Below are 23,548 nucleotides of genomic sequence, written 5' to 3' on the forward strand. Positions count from 1 at the left end.
CATAAACACTGGATGGTGGATTTGATATGGCGCCTTAATTGGTCACGTCCTTTCCTACTTATGTATAGAGTAAGGCTTGTCACTCGAGAGCTACGGAGGTGGGAGCGTCATCTAGGGACCGCCTCAGTGACTCTTCATCCCTACGGCAGATGTTTTTTAAACTTAGTGTTTGTGCCTTTTTGTCCAGACATGTCAAAAGTTTACATTGTCCTGAGACCTGCTCCAATTCTGAGTTATAACTGAGGGAAGCACGTGGCAGCGCCCATCACTCCCTGGCCAGCCAGTCTGAGTACTGCGGTCGGCCTCCATTAGTCATTGGATGTGTGGTGCAATCTAAACTTTTAATGTGTGGACAACCCAATATCACCCTTTTCTAGTTTGCCGGCCTATTGTGTATAATTTGGCACAGTAACGGCCATAACAAAACCTGATGGACGCCATTGTAAATTGCTGGGGTCCATCGAATGCAGCTGAACAGGCACCAAGACCAGTGTTAGCTGAGCCTAATAGTCCTTTTACACAGAGCAATTATCGTTTGAATTTTCATGATAACGATGGCACTTGAGCGATAATCGTTCCGTGTAAACACCGCAAAAGATCAAGCGACGAGCGAGAAATCTTTCAATTTGATCTTTCAACATGTTCTCAAATCATCGTTGTTCGTTCGCTGAAAATTCGCAGATCGCTTCATGTAAACAGTCTTTCACAGATTGACCCTATGTGTGAGATCTTAAAACGATCGCAATAACTATTTTTTCAAATGATTTATCTCTTCGTCTAAACGCTGATCGTTATAAAATAAAATCGTTGCCTCAAAGACGATTGGGCGAATTAGCGCTTCATGTAAAAGGACCATTAGGTCATATTCACACATCTATAATTGTTCCATAGGTTTCTATAGCCCTATTCAAACTAGCTAGTCAGCCAGTTTGTATAACTCAGCTGAGATTCCCCCATCTAGTTGTATCACACGTACCGGATTCGCAGCGCATTTCACGATTTAACAGTAAATCGGGAGGTTAAAGGGGTCGGGTTACATACTTGCAGCGGAATGAAAATTCTGCTGTGGGTATGTAACCCCATTAAATTGACAGTACCAGGATTCGCAGCGGATTTCGCTGCAAACTCGCATGGTGAAATCCGCTGTCAATCCGGTATGTGTGAAGATACCCTAAAGGTTTCTGGAATCCTTTCCTTTCTTGGGTCATGTGATCTCATGGTGACCCCCTGCAAATGACATTTGTTTCTGTGTCCTCAATGGAGTCGCCATATTTTATAAGGCTCTGCAATCGTTTAGCAAGGGCTGCACAGACATTGTTAGTGATGTCTGTGCAGCCCTTGCCCTTAAACTGTATACATTACCTCTCCACAGTCCCTGTGTTGTTCTGCTGTCTTCCCAGAGACCCGCTCTGAAGCTACAGTGGCAGTTTTTTTTTTTTTTTTTTTTTTACACAATTGTCCGCTGTCAGCTGCACATCGCTATTACATGTAGCAATGCGCGGTCGGTGGCCGATGATTTTGATTCAGGACCAAAACATACGATCAGCCGTCGATCATTGTCATTGGCTGATCGTTGTGTCTATTATAATAATAAGAATAATCGTTTCTGTGCAGCACCACCACAGGAGAAACTAAGTATTACAGTGTCAAGTCAATGGGTTGTCTCTGTAATCCAGGACAGGATAGGTCCTCCAGAGCTTGAGACGCTCTTTGTAGGGTTGGGGGTCAAACCTTGTTTGTGCCCTCCATGGCTGGGTACATCATTAAAATGTCAAAATGGGAATCTGTCCCGGACTCAAAAGGTGAGATAAAACTGGTGTCTTCTCGGAAATTTACCTGATTGTAGCCACTAGCAGTCTAAGGGCCCTATTACACGGGGCAAAAAATCGTTATATGGAATTATCGTTTAAATTCCAATTTAAACGATAATTGTTCTGTGTAATTGCAGGCAACGATTGAAAAATCATTCATTTGTGTGGATATATTTTGATCTGCTTTTCCATTGACTTCCATTATAAAAAAAAAACACAAACAAAAAAAACAAACGGATCCAATTTTTTTAAACAGACACAAAAGTAGTGTCAACACTACTTTTGTGTCCGTTAAAAAAACAGATCCGTTTCGATCCATTTTTTTTTTTTTTGTAATAGAAGTCAATGGAAAAGCAGATCAAAACGGATGCACAAAAACGCAGTGTGAACCTAGCCTAAGGTATCGGGGTAAATGGAACCCATCAATGCTTGCAGATTACTGTTGGACAGTTATCAGAGACAATCCCATGTATGAATACAAAAGACGTGTAAATGCACCGAGAAGCCATTGAATACGGACCAACATCCCAGAGTTCAATAAACATCATTAATTTGTAAAAATTCTTAGCTATGCCTGTAACTTGTAGTTGATTTCAGGTAGAACTAAGTTTCCTATGAATATATTTCAAAAGTTTATGAACAGTAAACTTGCTTCCTTATGATTACAGAAGTAATAAATATGTCGGCTATTATACTGTATTCTATACAATTCACAAAACCGTAACATGAGAACTCTTCTATATCATAGAAACTAGAGCCAATTCACATTTTTCCTTGTGATATTTGAATTTTGCACATAAAAATCATTAAGAAATGGATAATTTTATTTCTGAACCAAATAACTTCTGAAAATTTGTTGACCAGTGTAATAGTGTGGTGTAATAGGCCCCTAAGTTTATTTAGTGAACGTATTCACGTATTTGTTGGCCAGTGTAATAAGCAATCAAGCTTTTGCAAACAACCGGAAATTGTTCACCATAACACAGGGAACATAACACATTAGTTTAGATCATAATTACAATAGTTTATACACTCTGGTATCCGAACAATCATAATTAACAAACAAACGTTGTGTACATGCTCCGAACGGTTTGCAAACGACAATGGTTTTATGGTCAGCCTAAGATTGCCGTCACACACACCGGATCTGCAGCAGATTTCATGGTGCAGATTTGATGCTGTGTTCAGTTATTTAGATCAAATCAGCTGCGGATCCGCAGCAGAAAATCCTCTGCGATATGGTGTGTGTGAAGCTACCCTAAAAGATGCAATTAACGACACGCAAACTGATTTTCATTTTGTCAATGTATCTGTCCCACGGAAGTCACAATCATAATGTGAATGAGCCCTAACTACTCTTTATAAAAGATTCCAATTCTGCAGAGGGGGACCTTCTCCTCTATTACCTATTGTATGGCTGGATAACCCCTTTAAAGCGAATGTACATATTTTATTTTTTTTTTTACATGAACAGGCCAGTGCGGGGATGACTGCGCCACGGTGCTTTTTTTAAGCTGCCGCCCAGTGTTCGCGCACAGCGCCGTTCTATTACCGAGCACCAGCCAGACATAAAGCACTGGAGGAGGGCCCGCCGGCCTCAGTGTGATGATCTCCATTCATTCTAATGGAGCCACATCACGGAGGGGAGATCATTACACTGGGGTCCGGCGGGCCCTCCTTCATTGCTTCATGTCCGGCTGGTGCTCGGTAATAGACTGGCACCAGGCAGTGGTTCAGAAAAAAAAAAGTCTTCAGCACCGGCATCCCTGCGCTGGTCTATTCATGTAGGAACTAAAACGCTTTAAGGCTTGGTTCACACCTGTACTGTATTTTCCATTGTTCTGCTCCATCATCAGGCTCCCATACAACTCTTATGGGGGCGGCCATGATGGGGACATCTTTTATATCTTTTAACTTTTTGTGCTCCAGTGTCAACAAAAAAATTCTAAAATATAGTAAAAATAAATCGAAAATTTATAATAAAAAGCGAGTTAAATGTTTTTTTTTGTAAATACTGCATTCCCGTTATGGTCCTATTCCGCACATTGCTGACAGTCCTGACCTCTGGCGCCCCCCGCTCTCCAGCCTGTGATTCATTCAAGGACGGGAGCGCTGCGTACAGATGACTTTCTGCTGTGGGTCACAATCTGCTGTCCAGCTCGCTGCCTCATTGAGCAAACTCATTTTGTGTAGAGGAATCGCTAATGTCCCATGAAACGTCCTCCCAGACCCATCTGTTTCCATATGTCTCCTGGTAATCAGGCCGCGGATCACAATTCCGAAATTCAGCTTTTTTTTTTTTTTCTTTTTTGCCCCCTCCTTTATTAAAATCTAGATAATATATTGTACAGAAATGTGCAAGAGATAAAAACCAAATAAACCAACTAAAATGTATTATTATTCTTGTTTACATCCGTGGATATTAGAGATTGTGTTTTTGTTGTATGAAGAAATGGCAGATACTGTTTTTCAGAGAGCCGTGAAAGCCTCCCTTTAGATGCCACAGGAAGTGGCCACCATGGCATCTAAGTGGCTTCAGAGAGAAGAGGCTTCCTCAGTTACCCCCAGATGATCAGAGTCCAGGCCTCCGTGTCTGCCATGCTTGTTCTCCTATTAGGCTGTGTTAGGATGAATGTCAGTTTTCTATCAAGCTTAGGGTATAAACCCACACACCGTATATGCAGCAGATATGCAACAAATACGCAGCAGATTTGTTGGTACAGATTTGATGCTGTGTTCAGTTATTTAGATCTAATCTGCTGCGATTTTGCTGCGAGTTTGCTGCGAGTTTGCTGCGTATCGCAGCAGTAAATACGCTGCATATACGGTGTGTGGGTTTATACCCTTAAAGTAGATTTTACCATTGCAGACCCTTAGAGCCCATTCACACTACGGAATCCGCACTGAAATTTAGTGCCAAACCCGTCCGCAACGACTGGGCGCCGAACCCTGCCTTTGATCAGTTTGAATGAGAGGGCTCAAAGAATTGACATGTGTGAACGGGCCCTTATGCCCAATCCATGATACACTGAATAGAGAGGTCCTATGTTAGAATTGTGGGTGGTCTCAGTCTCACCAACTTTTGATCTAAAGATCTGGCCCCTGAATGGAGCAGCAATGCACAGACATAACTATTCCATCTATTGGGGGGGGGATTTATAAAACCTTGAGCAGTTACCATAGCAACTTACCAGATTCCAGCCGTCAAGGCCTTTAAAAAAACGAAAGTGGGAATTGTCAGCACAAGGTCTGATAAATCTCCCAAAAATTTAGCAGAGTGCAGTGCTGACATTTCTTTGACTTTCAGATAGAGCAGCAGTCTGTGCACCAATATATACAAAACGTTAGGGAATCACATATACGTGGTAGACCAGCTTAGTGTCATTGAAAACTAAGGGCTGTAATACACATACTGATATTAAGGAGCAAGCGAGCATCGACCTGTCAGGTCAGTGCTCGCTTGCTCCTCCAGGAGGGGCTGCCCGAATGATCCTTAGATTGTCCGTGTGGCCCATAGTAGATAGCCGTGGTCCACTGTCCTGTTACGCGGAGCCTCAGCCAGCAGACTGTTGCTATTGTTGTCGTTTTGATAGGTCATGTTTTGAGACAATGATCAGTGGGCATCGTGCATATTGGCTGAACATTGCCTTTTAACACGACCTATTACACCAAACTATTATCAGCCGAAACAGTCGGTAATTGTCCAAGTACGGCCGATAATCGTTTGGTGTAATAGGCCCCTAAGTTTAGTGAACGTATTCAAGTGCACAATATATCAAATCACCTTAATGGAAGGTATATGGGTTCACGTGAACCGAAATTTACTTTGTTTGCTCATCTCGACTCTAGTCAAGGAAAGTGGTCTACATTCGGTAATAAGTTGTAAATCTGATCAGCAGTGATTTATTTAAAGTGTAACTATCATTTGTAATACACGGATCAAATGTAAGCAAACAAGTACTGTTCACATTTTACCGATATGGAAACATATGCAACTACGGATGATTTTCAATTGGTCACGGAGAAAAAATAGCGGGAGGTTTTGCGGCCGAGAAAAATCACTGAAAATCATTGAATCTGTTAATTTAGGGCCCTATTACACGATGCGAAAATCGGCCAAATCGGGCCAATTATCGCTCTGTGTTCTAGAGACAACAATCAGCCGATGACGTTCATCGGCTGATCGTTGGTTTAGATTTGGACCATAAATCATGAGGCACTGGCCGTGCATTGGTATGTGCAATAGCGATGCGTGGCTGACGATTGCCCAAACACCTGATCCCTTAATTCTCCCCAGTCCTGGTCTTCTTTCCTGTGCTCCACAGTTTCCTGGTCCTGGCGGCTGCAGCGTCTAAGTGGTCTGTCAGCTGACCCGTCCTGTGATTGGCCTGCTGCCGGGATCGGGAAGCTGCGGAGCACAGAAGAGAAGGCGGGGAGAGGTAAGGTATCAGGTGTTTGGGCAAGGGCTGCACGGACATGACTAACGATGTCCATGCAGCCCTTACTCCCCAATTATCGGGCCATCTAATAGGTCCAGTAAACTAGCGCCGATCTAGCGGATCAGCACTTGTTTACTAAAACGATCGCAGTCTGCCTTTGTAATAGGACTCTTGGTCTTGTATTATTTGTTGTGGTTTTCCAAGTACTTTGATTCCCTGGAGGAGTCTAGAATGAGACTCCATATCAGACTTAACAAGGCAAGATTCAGGGTTTGAGAATCTTACTGTAGATCGTCTCAACCCTAGATGTGATCGTTTAGCTGTTAGTTTTCTCTCCCGCCGCCACCTGTTCTCCCCATACTCAGGAACGTTTGGGGCACTGATTTTCCATCACACCCGACCCCCTATCACCGTTGACATCATCTGTCGGTAGTTCGAAAGAGCTTTACATACCTTATACCGCCTGAAGCAATGGGTATGGACAACAGAAGTCTGTAGAAGGTGTATGGGGACCTTAAGCATAGACTAAATTTCCTCTTAGAGAATTTTCTCTACACCTAATGCAGAAGAACTTTGTACAAACACTTTAAAAGATTTCTCTTGATGTCTGACTGCGTCAGTGTGACCATGTCCTACGTAGATCTATAGAAATCCTCTGAGAGTATATGTAGGTCACCGAGTATGTAGGTAGAGTGTAGGTAGAGTGTATGTGTATGCCATAAAGGTATACAGGGGTGCAATTGGCAGGTTACATTAGATACGGCTTTCAAGCATGAATGGGAATACAACTACAGGGATGTGGCCGTCCTGTATACTGGGCCACCAGGACCCCTGAGACCTTTTATAGACGTCAGTAGAAGACAACTTGGGAACCATTAGATTTCCAGGTCATTGGCGACCAATTGGCAGGTGTCCAGTCTCCATACTACTTGTCTACAAATAATTTTTTACTAGAATTTACTACAGTTGGTGACATAGGATTTGATAAATATTCTTCAGTGCGAAACGTGTAAAGGTTATGTATATTCTAGGTATGAATGCCTAAAAAATACGTTTTGAATTTTATTTAAATTTAACATTTTTAATTTAATTTTAAATTTAACATTTAAATTTTCTGATCCTTATATTTTTATTTTTAATTTCTCAATTTTTAAATTTTTATTATTTTTATTTTATTTAGTTTATATAAATATGTAAAATTATACATTGTCCTTTTTTTATTTTTTTAAGTGTTGCTCTCGAGAGTCGCGATGACACTCCATTCCTTGTCTTGCAGTGTTTAACGTGCGGGAAGACCTTTAAGAAGCTCTGGTCACTTCATGAGCACAATAAAATCGTCCACGGTTATGCGGAGAAGAAATTTTCCTGTGACATCTGTGAGAAGAAATTCTACACGATGGCTCACGTACGAAAGCACCTGGTCGGTGAGTAATGATCCCTTCGTCTGTCGCCTGATCTCGTCCTCCAGGACCTTACCGTATAAATCATCTGTCTTGCGACCTGCGTGGCAGCGTTTTGTCCCCTGCATATGGGGTGGAGGGTGAATTCAGGAGAACGGAGAATAGCTAAAACCTTGAGATAGTGTGAGGATCTTTAGTACCCGGTGTTTTTGGCTGCAGAATCTCTTGACTGTCCACTTATCCAGAAGTGCCGGCTAACATGGAGTCACTTATCTCTAGTACTGATCTTAGAGAGTGGGGCTAGTAATTGGGCTTAGCTGGAACCTTGGGTCTCCTTGTGGGAACTGCATGGATTCTGCTGACTATTAGTGTGAACAATGGCACAGATTTTGTTGCTTGGACACGGGTGAGCTAACTGCGGGGGAATCTGCAAATCCTTAGCAGATTTTCTGCCAAAGATTTGAAGCCAAAGCCAGGAATGGATTTGAAAGCGGAGAAATCTCAGGTCTTCCTTTTATGACCTGATCTCTGTTTATAGTCTGTTTCTGGCTTTGGCTTCAAATCTTTGGCAGATAATCTGTCAGATAATCTTTTTGTGTAAATGGACCCTTAGACTACGTAGAGAATTTTTCCATCTGAAAAATCTGCTGTTAAATTAACTTAAATCACTCTCGATTGCCACAGTTTAGAACATGGCTCTATTTAAAGGGCTGTCCCATGTCCCGTTTACACAAAACCTTTTTCACAACGAAAATGCAGACGCTAAAAATACTTAGAGGACATTGACATGTTTTGGAAACGGTCTAAAAATACAGACAGCGTGATTCACTTTAATGCCGGGAGCTCCGTAACAAGTCTAAATCACGTCTGTGGGGTAGGAGTCTGAGCTCACTATTTGGCAGCTTTTTTTTGAGCTGGAAGAGTCCGTTGTGTGAGGGGAGCCTGTAAACAGGGGAGATCTGTGGTGTTCTCTTGCTGGATGATGTATATGAGCAACAGTGTAATATAAAGATATTCTGTGTAATATAGAGAAGAAAGCGGAGGAGAAGCCTTAAGAAGTGTAGCAGTAATAGATAAACTGTGTACTCAGTGGTGGTTTCTTTCTAGGAATAGATGGTGTGTTTCTTCTTTCGTGTGCTAAGGCTGCGGCAGGCTGTGTGTGTGTGTGTGTGTGTGAGAGAGAGAGGGAGGAAGGTAGAAAATAACCCTTACAAGCAGCAGATGTCCTTATCGAGTAAACAGAATAAACATTTACAGCCAAACACTTTACAGTCTAACACTTTACAAAATCATCCCCCCTTCACACTTGGTATCTCCCAGAGCAGGAGAATCTCTGCAGATTTTGATCTCTCTCTGCTGAAGGTAATGTAAAGTCTCCCTCCCTGTACTATTAAGGAAAATCCTCCACCTTTCTTTAACTTTTCAACAAACTTTGCATTAATCAGTATCGGTACATGAGGAAAAACACTATGCGTGACTTCTATGTCACTTGTAACTGGCATAATGAATTATGATTCTAGGAGTTCCAAATTCTAGATTGTACATACAGAATGTGTGAATGCCCCCTAAGTCTTAGGACATGCTCACATGGTCAATTTTTATGCAGATTTCTTTGCATAAACTGCATCAAAATCTTTGTAAATCCATATGGGACCCTATAATGGGTGGATTTTTTTTTCATTTTCTAAAACTCTGCATTGGTCAGTCAGTCTATCACATGGAATCCATGCACAAAATCTCTGCATACAAAGTGAAAATCACAGCAAGGTTACAAGGCCCTGGATTTCTGCCACAAATCTGTGATGGATTGTTTTTGTTCTTTTCCAAAATCCACAAATATTTCCATATATCTGGCACCTGTCAGTTCTTGTCGACACCAAATAAAAGGGATTTTAATGAATTAGCCCTAAATTGTGGCTGAATATAGATTTTTTAAAATAATTTTTAAATAAAGAAAAAAAGTGTGGAAAAAAAAAGTAAATTTACAGGAGAAGTCCAGTGAACATTTTTATTGAAGTATTGTATTGCCCCCCAAAAAGTTATACAAATTACCAATATACAGTTTTTTAGGGAAATTCTTTTTTCCCTGCACTTACTACATCAAGGCTTCACTTCCTGGATAACATGGTGATGTCACTTCCTGGATAAAATGATGATGTCACTTCCTGGATAAAATGGTGATATCACAACCCGACTCCCAGAGCTGTGCGGGCTGTGGCTGCTGGAGAGGATGATGGCAGGGGGATGCTCAGTGTCCCTCCAGTGCCCTGTGTCCCTCAGTGTCCCCCTGCCATCATCCTTTCCAGCAGCGGGTCGTGACATCACCATGTTATCCAGGAAGTGACATCACCATGTTATCCAGGAAGTGACATCACCATGTTATCCAGGAAGTGAAGCCTTGATGCAGTAGTAAGTGCAGGGAAAAAAGCACTTTTATAAGCATTTCCCGTAATAAGTGTATATTGGAGATTTGTATAACTTTTGGGGGGCGATAAAATACTTTTAATAAAAATTTTCACTGGACTTCTCCTTTAATTTGCTTATCTCTGCCACGTTGTTTTTTATGACTTTCAGCCTAGCTGTAGATCCCTATAAGAGGAGAACTGTAAGCGTAGGGACCATCCAGCCCAATGAGGATTGCCGTGGTCTTGGATCTGTAATCCGTCATGTGAGATTCTGGATTATCAGGTAGTTCTGTGCTGGAGTCCAGTGCTGTACTGGATTGAGGGAGTTTACAATTGATGGTGTTGAAGCAGGATGGGGTATAGTATGGGCAGAGGGGCGTTTGTCTCTAGTTCTCCCCACAGGACCCGCTCTACACTCACTCCTCCCTTGTGGCCCTGATTTTTGTTCTATTTGTCACCATATGGTGATAACGTTTCAGAACTGGATGGCAGGATTATGTGGGCACAGTATGGCATCATCTTTTTAGCAGTATTATGACTTTTTATCATAAAGGGGAACTCCCACCTTGAGGAGACAAATATTTATGTATCCATCTTCCAGAACTACAACCTTCTCAGTACATTCATCTGAATTTTAAGCCTCACAGAGACGGTGATTGTCTTGTTTCTACTTTGTTTTGACAGCTCACACAAAGGACATGCCCTTCACATGTGAAACCTGTGGGAAATCCTTTAAGCGTAGCATGTCTCTGAAGGTCCACTCTTTGCAGCACTCCGGGGAGAAACCCTTTAAATGTGAGGTGAGACTTAGAATGTCTGACGTTTACCGGACTGTTAATGTAAAGTGTATTGTTATCTACAGTGAATGTGAGTTTTCTTTACTGATTTTGCAGTACTCGCGTATTGGTTTGTTTTTTGTTCCTTCATTTTTCCACTTTTACAGTAAAGAACACCTTCTTTAGGATAGTCCACAGTGCATCTGTTATTACTATGAGCCACTTCCTGTAAGAATTCTACACAATGATGTCATACTGTAATAAATTTTTACCATTGAGGCATTACAGCTCTTACTGTTAGGAACCTATTCTTAAAGAATTAGTATGTCCTGTAGAGAAACACCTTCATGTATAGAGCCCATTCATATAGTCACTACACAACATGTTTGCTCTTACTCTATAGAACCTTTTGCTGTTAAGAGAAAAAAAACAAAACACAAATTCCAATGAACATTACTGCTCTTACTGTAGATAGCCCTGTCCTGTATGTATTCTACAGCATAACTGCTCCTACTTAAAAAAAAAAAAAAAATCCTTCAGATTTGTATACTGTACCTTCCTGTTAAGAGAACATCCCCATCCACCCTCCTTTGTAGGTTACAGCCTTTTACTTTTAGGTTCGTATTATACAGGCCGATGGGGGCCCGATAATACCTGTAAATGAGCAGCGATCTGCTAGATCGTCGCTCGTTTACTGGTCCTATTACACAGCCCGATAATCGTTAAACAAGGGCTGCAGGGACATCGTTACCGATGTCATTGCAGCCCTTGCTTAACTATATATATTACCTATTCACGTTCCAGGGCTGCTGCTGCGGTCTTCTTCTCCACGGGTCCCTCGCGCTCTAACTTCAGAGGGGCCTGTCAGCTGGGACCGCTGCGGCCTGTGATTGGCCGGGCGGCCTGTCAGCTGACAGGCCACTCTGAAGCTAGAGCACGCAGGACCCGGGGAGAAGAAGACCGCAGCAGCAGCCCTGGAACGTGGATAGGTAATGTATATCGTCAGTCGCCAGCCGCGCACCGCTATTACACGTAGTGGTGCGCAGTCGGCGCCCAACGAAAATAGGTCCAAACCTATATCAACGATCAGCCAATGATCGTTGTCATCGGCTAATCGTTGTATTTATTACATGGAGCGATAATCGGCCGAATCGGGCCGATTCGGCCGATTTATTGTTCCGTGTAATAGTACATGAATATTAAATAAAAATTGTTTGGGACTTACCAGGGAGGGTGGGCATGTTTGCAACCACAGTTTTTTTGTTTTGTTTTGTTTTTCACACTCATCCAAGATGAAAAATGAAGCAGCTTTGCAATGTTGTTTTGTGTCTACAGCACCTAAGCACTCTCAGGTGTCTCCATGGTGACAGACTACAAACAAAACCGGTGTAGTCTGACCTTGCCATCAAACTTGCTTTCATCTGCCCTTTACTACTTTCTTCAAAAATTTGGGTTGAGGACAGATTGATGGCAATATGATTGCAGGGTCAGATTACAAGGCAAGGAGTATGCAGAAGCATAGGAGCTGTGTATGAATACTGATGGGTTATTTAGTTTTTTTTGTTTGTTTTTTATATATATAAAATGTTATTTGCTGCCTGGCTACTACATAACACATTGGCTTTTTAGGTCTTTGGTTTGCCAGACCTTTCCATTTCTGTTGCTCAAGTTTTGTCTTTTTTTGTGTTTCGACAGAACTGCCATGAGCGATTCCAGTACAAGTACCAGCTGCGGTCGCACATGAGCATACACATTGGGCACAAGCAGTTCATGTGCCAGTGGTGCGGCAAAGATTTCAACATGAAGCAGTATTTTGATGAACATATGAAGACACATACAGGTGAGGGGAGTCAGGACTCGCCATTATAGTAGCTTGTTCCTGGTTTCTTCATGCCTGATCCCCCTGTAGTTCACTTGTATCTAATGCCTGATCCCTTTACTATGGTTGTATCTAATGCCTGATCCAGATCCCTTTACTATGGTTGTATCTCATGCCTGATCCGACCCTGGTACTTTATTTGTATCTAATGCCTGATCCCTTTACTATGGGTTGTATCTCATGCCTGATCGGTTCCTGGAACTTTATTTGTATCTAATGCCTGATCATGATCCCTGTACTTCAGTTGTATCTCATGCCTGATCCTAATTCCTGTACTTCACTTGTATATTTTTGCAGAAATCAATAGTACAGGCTGTTTTAAGAAACTTTGTAATTGGGGTTATTAGCCGAAAAATGCATTTTTATCATGAAAAAGCAGTTTGAAGCTCTCCCCCCTGTTTTAATGGTTCTCTTATGGAGAAGGGAGGGGTGGAGGGAGATGAGGCACCAAAACAGGACAACAAAGAGTTAATTTACAGCTACATCACCGGCTATCTCCTCTGAAGCTAGCACTGACCTCTCTGAACTCTGAGTACCGGCTTTCACACAGGTCCCACTGTGTAATCCTTTGTTCTCTGCTGGCGACTAATCTCCCCCCTCCCCTCTCCATAGGTTACATAGGTTCGACTGATGTAAAAGAGTTGAGATTTCCTAATAATGAGCAGTGAATGAGAGAGAGGAGGGAGGCGAGGGGGAACCTGGGGAAAGTCTTGTTGAATGCAGATAATGGAATATTTGCCTAATAAACCCAGTTACAAAGTTTCTTAAAATCACCTGGACTATTGATTTCTGGGAGAGAAAAAAAATACGACATCGACACTTTAATGCCTGATCTATTTACTATGGTTGCATCTAATGCCTGATCATGACCCCTGTTCTTCGGTTGTATCTCATGCCTGATCCGCTTCTTGTACTTCATTTATATCTAATGTCTGATCTCTACTTCGGTTGTATCTCATACCTGATACCTGATCCCTGTACTTTGGTTGTATATTATGCCTGATCTGATCCTGGTACTTCATTTGTATCTCATGCCTGATCCCTGTACTTCTGTTGTATCTAATGCCTGATCCTGATCCCTGTGTTTTGGTTGTATCTAATGCCGATCCTGATCCCTGTATTTTGGTTGTACCTAATGCCTGATCTTGCTCCCTGTCCATTGCCTGCCAGAGATGAGTGAACCTGGAACATGCTGGAGTCCATCTGAACCCGATCGTTCGGCATGTGATTAGCGGTGGCTGCTGAAGTTGGATAAAGCCCTAAGGCTATGTGGAAAACATGGATATAGTCATTGGCTGTATCCATGTTTTCCAGACAATCTTAGAGCTTTACCCAAGTTCAGCAGCCCCAGCTAATCAAATACCGAACATTCGGGTTCGGATGGATTTGAACCCGAACCCGTTTCTCTCATCTCTACTTCTCTCTCTTCCCCTCCCCAGTTTGCATCTAGTGATTTTTTTTCCCTATTCCTTGCCATGTGCACTGTCTGATCCCCATCTCTGAGGTTGTATCTGCCGCTTGCTTTCCATTCTCTCTTTCTTGGATGTATCTAATACCTGCTCCTGATCCCTGTATCTGGGATGTATCTAATGCCCTCTCATGCACTTTGCTTTGTGCTCCCTCACTGCTGGGCCTCTCACATTAGTTTCTAGTTCCCATCCTCTACTATTTCATAGACCACCATGTCACCCTCCTGTAACTGCTAGTGCTGCAACTGAGCATGTGCGACCAGCCAAAGCTGAACTGCAGGTCACAGCTGTGGACACTGAGCTATAAACATCACATTTTGGTTTTGTATCTCGGACTATCCCTTTTTAAGTATTGATATATCAGCCCAGCCTTAGTCCTATATTAAGGTGCAGCATCTTGCTTTCCGCACGTTGTATGTAGATGTAATGTCCCTACGATAAACCTTACTGTGGCAGAATTCTGACACCTTTATAACACTAAATCTTCCCCATTGTGTATAGTATCAATTAGGCTCCATCTTCCGGTAATAGTATGATATATAATAAATGTTGTGTTTCTATATATATACCCACCTCCTCCCCAGTCTTGCAGGGTGGCCCCCGCTCCGGCACAGTCGCTTGCTCTGAGGCTCGGTGGTGAGCGAGCATCTGTCTAATGAGGCCAGGGAGCCGCCGGAGGGAGGGATTAGCGTGACCTTTATATAGAAATATGATCTTAATAACCTCCATTCATCTCGTTCCTTTGTTAGATGGCGGCTGGTTCGCTGCATTGTGCTCATTTGCTGTGATTTGGAGGAGTTTTCTAGGGCAGAGGTGGCGGACTCTGAGCTATATATTCCTCGGGCCTTGTGTTTTGCTCATTTTCTGCAGCATTTGCATATATAAGGAAGATGGTACAGTGCTGGTATATACAAGATGAGCAGAGCCGATCTTCGCGCAGACCTCACAACTCCATGATCATAAGTCTGCAGTGTGGGGGCCGCGCACCTACAGACATCTGGATGACCCCCTCCCGCTTTCCTCTTGATAATTCCTTGCTCTTCCTAACTTTTTGCCATATGTCAGAAATCCTTCTTCTTCTCCTCGAGAGCCCTCTCTCCATCTAGTACCGAGCCTTGCCAAATCCTTCCATCATAATGACTGCACCCTAATTCTCATGTTCCCATAGCCCCTCACCTATTATTGACCTCCAGGTTAACCAGAGCCATTAGAGTATACAGGCCACAATGCAAAAAAAAAAGTTTATAGCTTTATAACTTTTTTAAAAAAAGTTTAAGATCCGTATTGTTCTCAATGATTTTTTTGCCTGTTTTACCCTCCTTTATTGCACACAGTAAAATTTAAAATGAAAATATTTGGGCGGTTTGGCTCTTTTGAAAACAACTACATATTCGTTCCAGTCCCAGTCAGTAATGTGACCGGTCTCCCGAGCTGGGCTCCCATAATTCTCTGCTCTTGGGTAACTTGAAACCAGCTGAGTTCTGAATGCAGCTCTGGATGTGAGTTTAGTAGAACACCATTATATGTAGATTTACCCTTATTTTTCTTTTTATTTCTGGGGTTATGTATGTTACTTTTCCCAGTGATCAGGATTTTAACGCTCTTTGTTTTTTGTTTTTTTCCTTTTCAGGAGAAAAACCTTTCATCTGTGAGATCTGCGGCAAAAGCTTCACCAGTCGGCCTAACATGAAGCGACACCGCCGGACACATACCGGAGAGAAGCCGTACCCCTGCAGCGTGTGTGGCCAGCGCTTCCGATTTTCCAACATGCTCAAAGCTCACAGGGAAAAGTGCTTCCAAGGCGGGAATCCCCCCACTCCCGGGAGTCCCGGAACAGTGGCGAGTCTCTCCGCCTCATCACAAAGTGGCAACTCACCGAGCCAGTCCAGCCCCGGCCTCTCCCCCACCCTGCCTCCGCATCCTCTCTCTCTGCCCCTCCTCCATTCTCTCCCCCACAGCATGCCTCCACCATCTCACCATCTGCCTCCTCCGCCCCCCCTCTTCCCCGCCGGCCGCATAAACTCTAACACCAACTAGACCAAGCTAAGACTGGCCTGACCGTTCTGAAGTGCTCCCTCCCTGCCTTCGAGACAACGCCGTGGCATCATGGCCGATTACTTTTCCTTTATCTACGTTTGTACGTCTCTGTTCAGAGGTGATGGAGGGGGAGGAGGTAGACGTCCCGGCTCATTTCCCGCCATCATTGCGCTCTTCTTGCACATGCTTGCAGCATTGAGATACAAGGGTGAGGACAAAGTGCTACAAGCCGACTTCTCGCTACTGTGCTCTTTGTGTTTTTAGTAACATAACAATGTTAATGTGGAAAACTCCTATTTTTTTTTTCTTTTTAACTTTGTATTATGTTCTGTTCTTATGTGAAACTGTCCAACTACGCCAATTGCACCGTAGCTCAGAGGTCATATAGAGGCACTGGCCCCGGGCCGCACAGCTGTGGGGGAATGTTGAATCATCATGTGGTCGTCGAAGCTCATGGCGGATGGAGAACGTACGCTCATGTCTCGTGTGGATGAATCTTAAGCCTAATCCGGAGCATCATGGTGGATCTCCCATCTGGGAAGCAGAATATATATTAAGTAGTAATATAGAAGCTGTTTCACCTCCAAGTCTGTATGTTGGTTTAATAACATCGCTAGTGGAGGTGGCCGCCATATTGACTATGTCCGCAACATTTCATTATGGTTGAAGTCTGTTGCATAATGTCTTTCGTACAATGTGTGATTGATGGGGACTGAGTCTATTCCTGTTGCATAAATAGGATTTTTTTTTTTTTTAACATGTTTTTTTTTTCTATTAACTTTTTTTTATCATTTATAAAAAAAAGTTTTCCCAACGAGAAAGTATGATAGAATCATGATCCAAGGGGTTGTCTTGAGGCTGCAATCGAGATTGGAATCCTCCCGTTTTCTGGTTTGTGCCTGTTATATGTTCATTGCCCTATGGGCAGGCATACGTGGCATGTATATTAGGCATTGTTCACATTACATTTACATGTAACACACTTGTGTTATGACCCGATGGCATGCTCAGATGTATTGTGAACAAAGCCTTTAGATAGTTGCAACCTATCTTAATTCCTGTCTTTGTGGCTTCTTTAACAATTTCGGCAGCGTTGACAGTAAAGCAGCTGCCTTAAAGGGGGTCTCCACCTTGTCCTCTTTCACCCTAATGGCACGTAGTTGCCTCCATTTTAGAAAATACAGGGAATATTACGCTGCCTCTGGTCCTGCAATACAATGTTAATCCACACCAGGGATGGGGAACCTTCGGCCCTCCAGCTATTGCAAAAATACAATTCCCATCATGCCTGGACAGCCAAAGCATTAGCTTGGTCGGCTTGACAACACAACACCCATTATGACTTCCTGTTAAAATGTAGCTCTGCATCATTCATGGCCTATCTAAAGTGTCTTCAGTGTTATATCTTGTGGCAGAATTCACATTTGTCCAAAAGCCCCCCCCCTACCACAACCACCTCCCTTACCTGATCACACGTGTCACTTCTGGCTGGGAGACCACCGTGTTATATCACGGTCTGCACTGAAATAGGAATTTTATTGGTTTTGGCACCATAAAAGTCCCTTGAGGCGGCCATTTTGCGGACTGGGCCAGTATTCCACAGAAATCGTTCAACAACAAAACGGCTTCTCAGACAACAGGGGGAATGCGTTTGATCAGATTACGCTTGAAAAAGAGTATTTAAGCACCGTGGACCCCCTGATCATCAACTATTGGGGTGCCGTGGTCACTATTGGATATTGGCCCAGTGTATAGAATGGGTGCCTTTACTTTGTGCTTGTTTGGGGTCATAGCTGGCTTTGTAGCACCCCCAGATCATGGCGTACATGTATGGTTGCCATGGGTAATGCCAATTTTTTCTGTCTGAATCATTTCACTGATTAATAGGGCAAACCACAAGGTTTCAGCTCTCCCCCCTTTTTGGGGACACTCCAGCTTTGGTTGCTATGGTTACACTTTATTCAATGGGATTGTCAGACAGTACTTCCATAGCAACCAAGCTTCCTCTTATGGCGAGACTGGTTATGGGCCAAGGGCATAAAATGTTTCTTCAAAGCTTTGTTGCCCATAGCAACCAATCAAAGAGCAGCTTATGAGCCTTGACTGGTTACTATAGGCAACAAGGCCAGGGTCAGTTTTTAGGCCTAACATTCTGTACTGATCAATATCCTAATAAAATGCGGTCCCTATGGGACTATACCCTTATTATAGTTTTCCTTTCGATGGAGAACCTCTACACCCGCCACATTTGTGATGAAATAAAGAGCAGCCAAATAATTCACACCTTGTGTTCACCATATAGATGTAATGTGAGGCCTGTTGTCTGACTTGGGCCATGTTCACATTATAACAGTGCTGTACATGTGTGGTATACGTCACAGTTTAGTTTTTTTTTTTTTATATAGTTTATTTTTTCATGGTAGGCCAATCTAGTGTAGACCAAATATAGTCAACAGATTTTGCTACTCAGAAAATTGTCAAATTCTGCAATTTCTGCAGATACATTGAAGTCAATGGGCATCAAAATCTGCCACAGACTTGGCATGTCTAAATGTACTCTTAGGCTGCGTTCACGGTGTAAGACTTATGTTCGGCCACCTCTTCCTTGGCTCTTTTGAAAAAAAAATGTCCGACGCCGGACTTTTCCCATTAATGGGCTTGCATTCAACATGTACTGTGTACCATGCACGTGTAGTATTTGGTAATGTGAACCTAGCCTAGAAGAATATTTGTGTAATAAAGATTTTGACTTTGTATCCTAAGGATCTGTTATATTGTGGAATAGTTAACATCATAAAGAGTGCTGCTGCCACCTATGTTCATGCCTCCATATTGTGGGATCTGTCCATTATTCCTAATTGTATAATTTACATTGCAGACCTATGTGGCTCCATGGTTACAGACTACAAACAAACCCTATGTAGTCTGATCCTGCAGGAGCTTTATGTGTTACCCCTCCTGTCGGCCACATATATATATATGACCTGATCTTTGTTCTATCAGCACCTGTTATTTTGTGAGAGTAACAATCTGCCATTTTTTGCTTCCCAGGAGTTCTGAAGGTTGACTGTATCAATGATGGATCTTCATGTGGAGCAAAAACTGAATTCTCTGTCCAAGCTTGTGTTGGGAATTAGGGATGGTCCGAACCTGGTTCGGTTCGGGTTCGTACGAACTCGAACTCTCGGCAATAATTCCCGCTGTCTGCCCGCTCCGTGGAGAGGGTGGATACAGCGGGAGGACCGCCTGGAAAACTGGGATACAGCCATAGCCATAGGCTGTATCCCAGTTTTCCAGGCGGTCCTCCTGCTGTATCCACCCGCTGCACGGAGCGGGCAGACAGTGGGAATCTGATGCCGAGAGTTCAGGTTCATACGAACCCGAACCTCAGCAGGTTTGGACCATCCCTATTGGGAATCATAACAGTAGTTGCCATGTAGGCCCCATAGACTTCTATAGATGCTGTATCCTGTGTTATGTCTCCATGTGACTCTAAGCTTGTACAAGGCCTTACAGTGGTTTCTATTGGGCACCTTTAAAAAAACTGACTAAGCTATGACACAGTCCCCCATTACATAGCACTGACTTTCCCTTCCTGTTAACAAATGCAAAAATACCAAAGTCCCCATTGTTAATTTTTGTAATATTTTTTCAGGGCTCTCGATTGCAATAATGATGGGAATGATGTTTCATAGACCTAGATAATGTGTGACCCTCCACTGTTCAGTATTTAAAGAAAAACTTCCATGAAAAAATAACTATTTGGAAAAGTAGGAGATTGCGTGGGTCCGAACTCTGTACTCCTCAGCGATCTCCATATTGGGCCCCCGACTTCTGTGTAATGCGTAGAGCCAGAGGTACAGCACGTGACCCGCGGCTCTATTCATTCATATGGAGACGCCGGAAAGAACAGAGTACAGCACTCTTGCGGCGTACTTGGCTCTTTACGTCGCCGGGGTGTACAGAGGTCAGATCCCCCCACGATCTCCAACTCCTGTGGATAGGGGAAAAGTTGTTTTTTTTTCTGGAGAGAGCACCTAAGTGATGATATTGATGTTGTATGTGGAGGAGAGCGGGATGAATGGAGCTCCTTCTAGTTGTCTTCATTTTGCCTATTGCGTACACACAAAAAATTCACCTGATGAGGCATCTGGTCATCTTACTCATAAAGTGTAGGTTCAACTTTACTGTTAGGGGAAGCTGAAGAACATACTATATACTGTGTTCTTATTGAGTTTAGTGTATAAGCAGTATACTGTAAGCTCCTCGGGGGAGTGGTTTTCCTCCATGAGGTTACTGTACTGTTACTGTAAGGACTATGATTTCTACCGTACACATAAGGGTGTTCCCTATAAGACACTGGCACAACAGGGGTGCTACCGGAGGTGTAAGAGTAGATTACTTCAGTTGTAAGATCTTTAAAGGGGAACCTACACTTTAATTCAGTCATTTAGCAATAGATAGATAGATTCAGTCATATTGTCAGGACCCTTATGGTCCCTATCCAGTCTTCAGCCCTATGCAGTGGGGGCTGGTGGCATCTGTCCATCCTGGGGCCCTATAAGCAGTGCACACCCTTTTTATTTCCATTTTTAGCATATCTTGAAAGGAGAGGGAATTAGGGCTAAGTACTTAATGTATGGATGAGGCCGTAAATTTTCCCTTCACCTGATCCTTCAGACTGTTGAGTAGTTGTTCCTGCCCATCAGACTGTTGAGTAGTTGTTCCTGCCCATCTATACTTTTCCCTATGTTGTATCTTCCAATTGGTTTTGGTGGCCCCTGAAGGCAGGGTAAGATGGTGATAGGGCTCATTCAATTCTATATTATGTTTTTTTTTTTGTTTGTTTGTTTTTTTTACATTGTTTGTGTCTGGTTCTGATTTTTACAGTGTTGCCGGGTCATGTAGGAGGGGCAATGAGTAGGTTTTTCAATTGCATTTATTTTTGAAGAGACCCTTTCTTTAGGAATCACCATAGTGCTTTTTAACACGTGTCACTTTAAAGAGGCCGGTATTACATGTCTGTAATATGTTGTGGTCACCTTACTATGGTCCCAGAATCCCCCCCCCCCACCCCCCGCTGTTATTCCTGGTTAAGATTATAGTTGTATTACGATCTACGTTTGGCGTAGTAGAACCAAATTGGTGGGGCCATATGTTGTGGCTATACTGTGGACATATGTAGTGCCGGCCAAAACCAGCGTTCCCAACTTGCTGTTTCTTGTTGGCTTCTTAATACTTTGTTTCTACATTGTGTATATTATACATATTGTGAATATTTCAATTCTTTTCATTCATTGCTGTGCTGTGTTCACTTTAAATGCAGTTTGTCCTATCTGTTGTTTAATTTTGGTCCAAAATGCTGCCCGTAGAATAAGCACACTACACTGCCTAAAGGTAATTAGAGGTATTGCACGTCATTTTTTTTCCCCCTGTAAGTGCATATAATTGTGGAAAATTTGTGCCGATGAGACTATGACCAGCAGATATTGTGTTAAAGAAGCAATCGCTCTCGATAAACTGCGAAAATGGCTGCTTTATTGTGCTAAGCTAATTCTTCCTCCCACTTTATTCTTATTTCTTGGTTGATCTGTTAAAGGGGTTTGCTAAAGGGTCCATTCACACTTCCGAATTATTGCCGAATTTTAATTGGAGTCCGCTTTATGTCAATTCTTTGGGCGGATGGTGGAGTGCGCATGGGACATCTGATTAAATTAGTTGGAGAGGCGGAACTTCCAGCGGAGTCTGCAGTGCGGACTCCGCTTGAAATTCTGTGCTAATTCCATAGTGTGACAGGACCCTTAAGGTGGATGGCTGAGAAGGTCAGGAAGCCAAAAAACGGCCAGACTGGCTTGATGTTTAATGTGAGTTGTGTAAACTGCGTAACAACGTGAGCTGCCCTTTTTCCTTAACTCCCATTAACCTTTATGATATTCATATACATTGTGTAAAACAGGCCTTCTGGCTGTACTTGGCTTTCCAACCACTTCCAGGGGCTACAAACGGGGAGTCCTTGATCAGGACGTTTGTCATATCCTGTGGATGTGTCATAAATGTCTCCTGGCCATCTTCCCCACATGTACATAAGACTGTGCAGCAGTTCCTTGTAGAGCTGGGGGCTGGACACTGCTGTGTTACGTATGGCTTTGACCCCTTAATTCTAAGGCTGGGTTGGGTGGTCCGACTGCCCTTTGCCATCACTCCCTATGGTCGGAAACCAATAACATTCTTGAGTGGATCCCAAAACAGTAATCTTAGTGGGGGAACGAGTGCTATGGGCACCCTATGAAGCTAGGTGGGGGTTGGTAACTATTGGAGAGCACTAATCTCTGTTGCACTATTGTATTTGGGGAAACCCAATGGGATATGGGTAAATCATTGTAAATTTTATGTTTTTTTTTTTTTTTTTACCTTTTGACTATGGGTGCCATAGTGGCAGGATTGTATGTAAGCATTGTGTCTGGAAAGCAAGGGTCCCCCCCCCCCAGGTCCTGTCAAACACTATAATGTGTTTTAATTGTTTTTTTAGTTGTGTTTTTTTTTTTATTATTATTATTTCTTTCCCAGTCACCGGAAATTGTAAGACCAGACCTTGTTTCTCTAGGAAAATAAGCAATTGGAGGAGCCGCCACCGTTTTCCCCTCAGGAAGGACATTCATGTGTGTGTCGGAGGTCCGTCCTGTCTTCTATAGGACTATAAGGACAGTTGTGATAGCGTACGTGTCCCAGGTGGTTCTACCCTATCCAGCGTAACTATGCCTTGCCCGATGCAGGCCAATCTGGGTGGGCAAAATGTTTTCATAGCATCCTCGAGCAAAGATTCTGAGCATCGACACTCAGCACCTTCAGAGCTTTAGAAGCTGGTCCTAGGACACTTGGCATAACCGAATGCAAAGCATTCTGGGAGCAAGTTTGGAAGGAACTCGCTACGGCGTCAAGTTTTATCTTTCAACTTCCTCTCGTGTAGATAAACTTTGAGCAACACTAGATATGGTTGAAAAGAGACATTTTGTCGATTATTTCCCTACTGTACGGAACTTTTTTTTCACTATATCGTATGCTTCTATTTACAGCTTTTTGCTGTCTCACTGTATTATTGGACATTACAGTTTTCATGTCTTCAAGTGCTATCAAGTGGAAAGACATTAACTTAGAAGAGATAGGAGATCCGCAACGTAGTTGTAGAAAGTGTTAGTGATATCAACTCTTATGTCCAGAGCACAAATTTAGACAGATGTATGTGGGGATTTTGGAATCGATACCACTTACCTATTGCCAATCTAAAATAAAAAATGAAAAAAAAAATGAAAAAAATGTTCTCTCCTTTTTAAG

General features: G+C 42.8%; 1 protein-coding gene across 2 annotated transcripts in view; it reads left to right on the forward strand.

Annotated features, from left to right (window-relative positions):
* Window positions 1–23,548, forward strand: part of ZBTB47 (zinc finger and BTB domain containing 47) — a 39,129-nt gene extending 15,581 nt beyond the window's left edge. Inside the window, exons 3-7 of one of the 2 annotated variants that reach the window (XR_011361778.1) lie at window positions 7,527–7,674; window positions 10,740–10,855; window positions 12,527–12,671; window positions 15,810–19,380; window positions 19,585–23,548. Coding sequence is in view for 1 of the 2 variants with exons in the window: in XM_069959305.1 (XP_069815406.1) it covers window positions 7,527–7,674; window positions 10,740–10,855; window positions 12,527–12,671; window positions 15,810–16,216 (816 nt within the window). In the remaining variant the exon portion in view is untranslated. Of the gene's footprint in view, window positions 1–7,526; window positions 7,675–10,739; window positions 10,856–12,526; window positions 12,672–15,809; window positions 19,400–19,584 lie in introns of those variants that run through there. The other variant, XM_069959305.1, reaches the window with a different exon arrangement.

This window comes from Dendropsophus ebraccatus, chromosome 2 (assembly GCF_027789765.1).
Source record: "Dendropsophus ebraccatus isolate aDenEbr1 chromosome 2, aDenEbr1.pat, whole genome shotgun sequence".
Classification (NCBI taxonomy): Eukaryota; Metazoa; Chordata; class Amphibia; order Anura; family Hylidae; genus Dendropsophus; species Dendropsophus ebraccatus.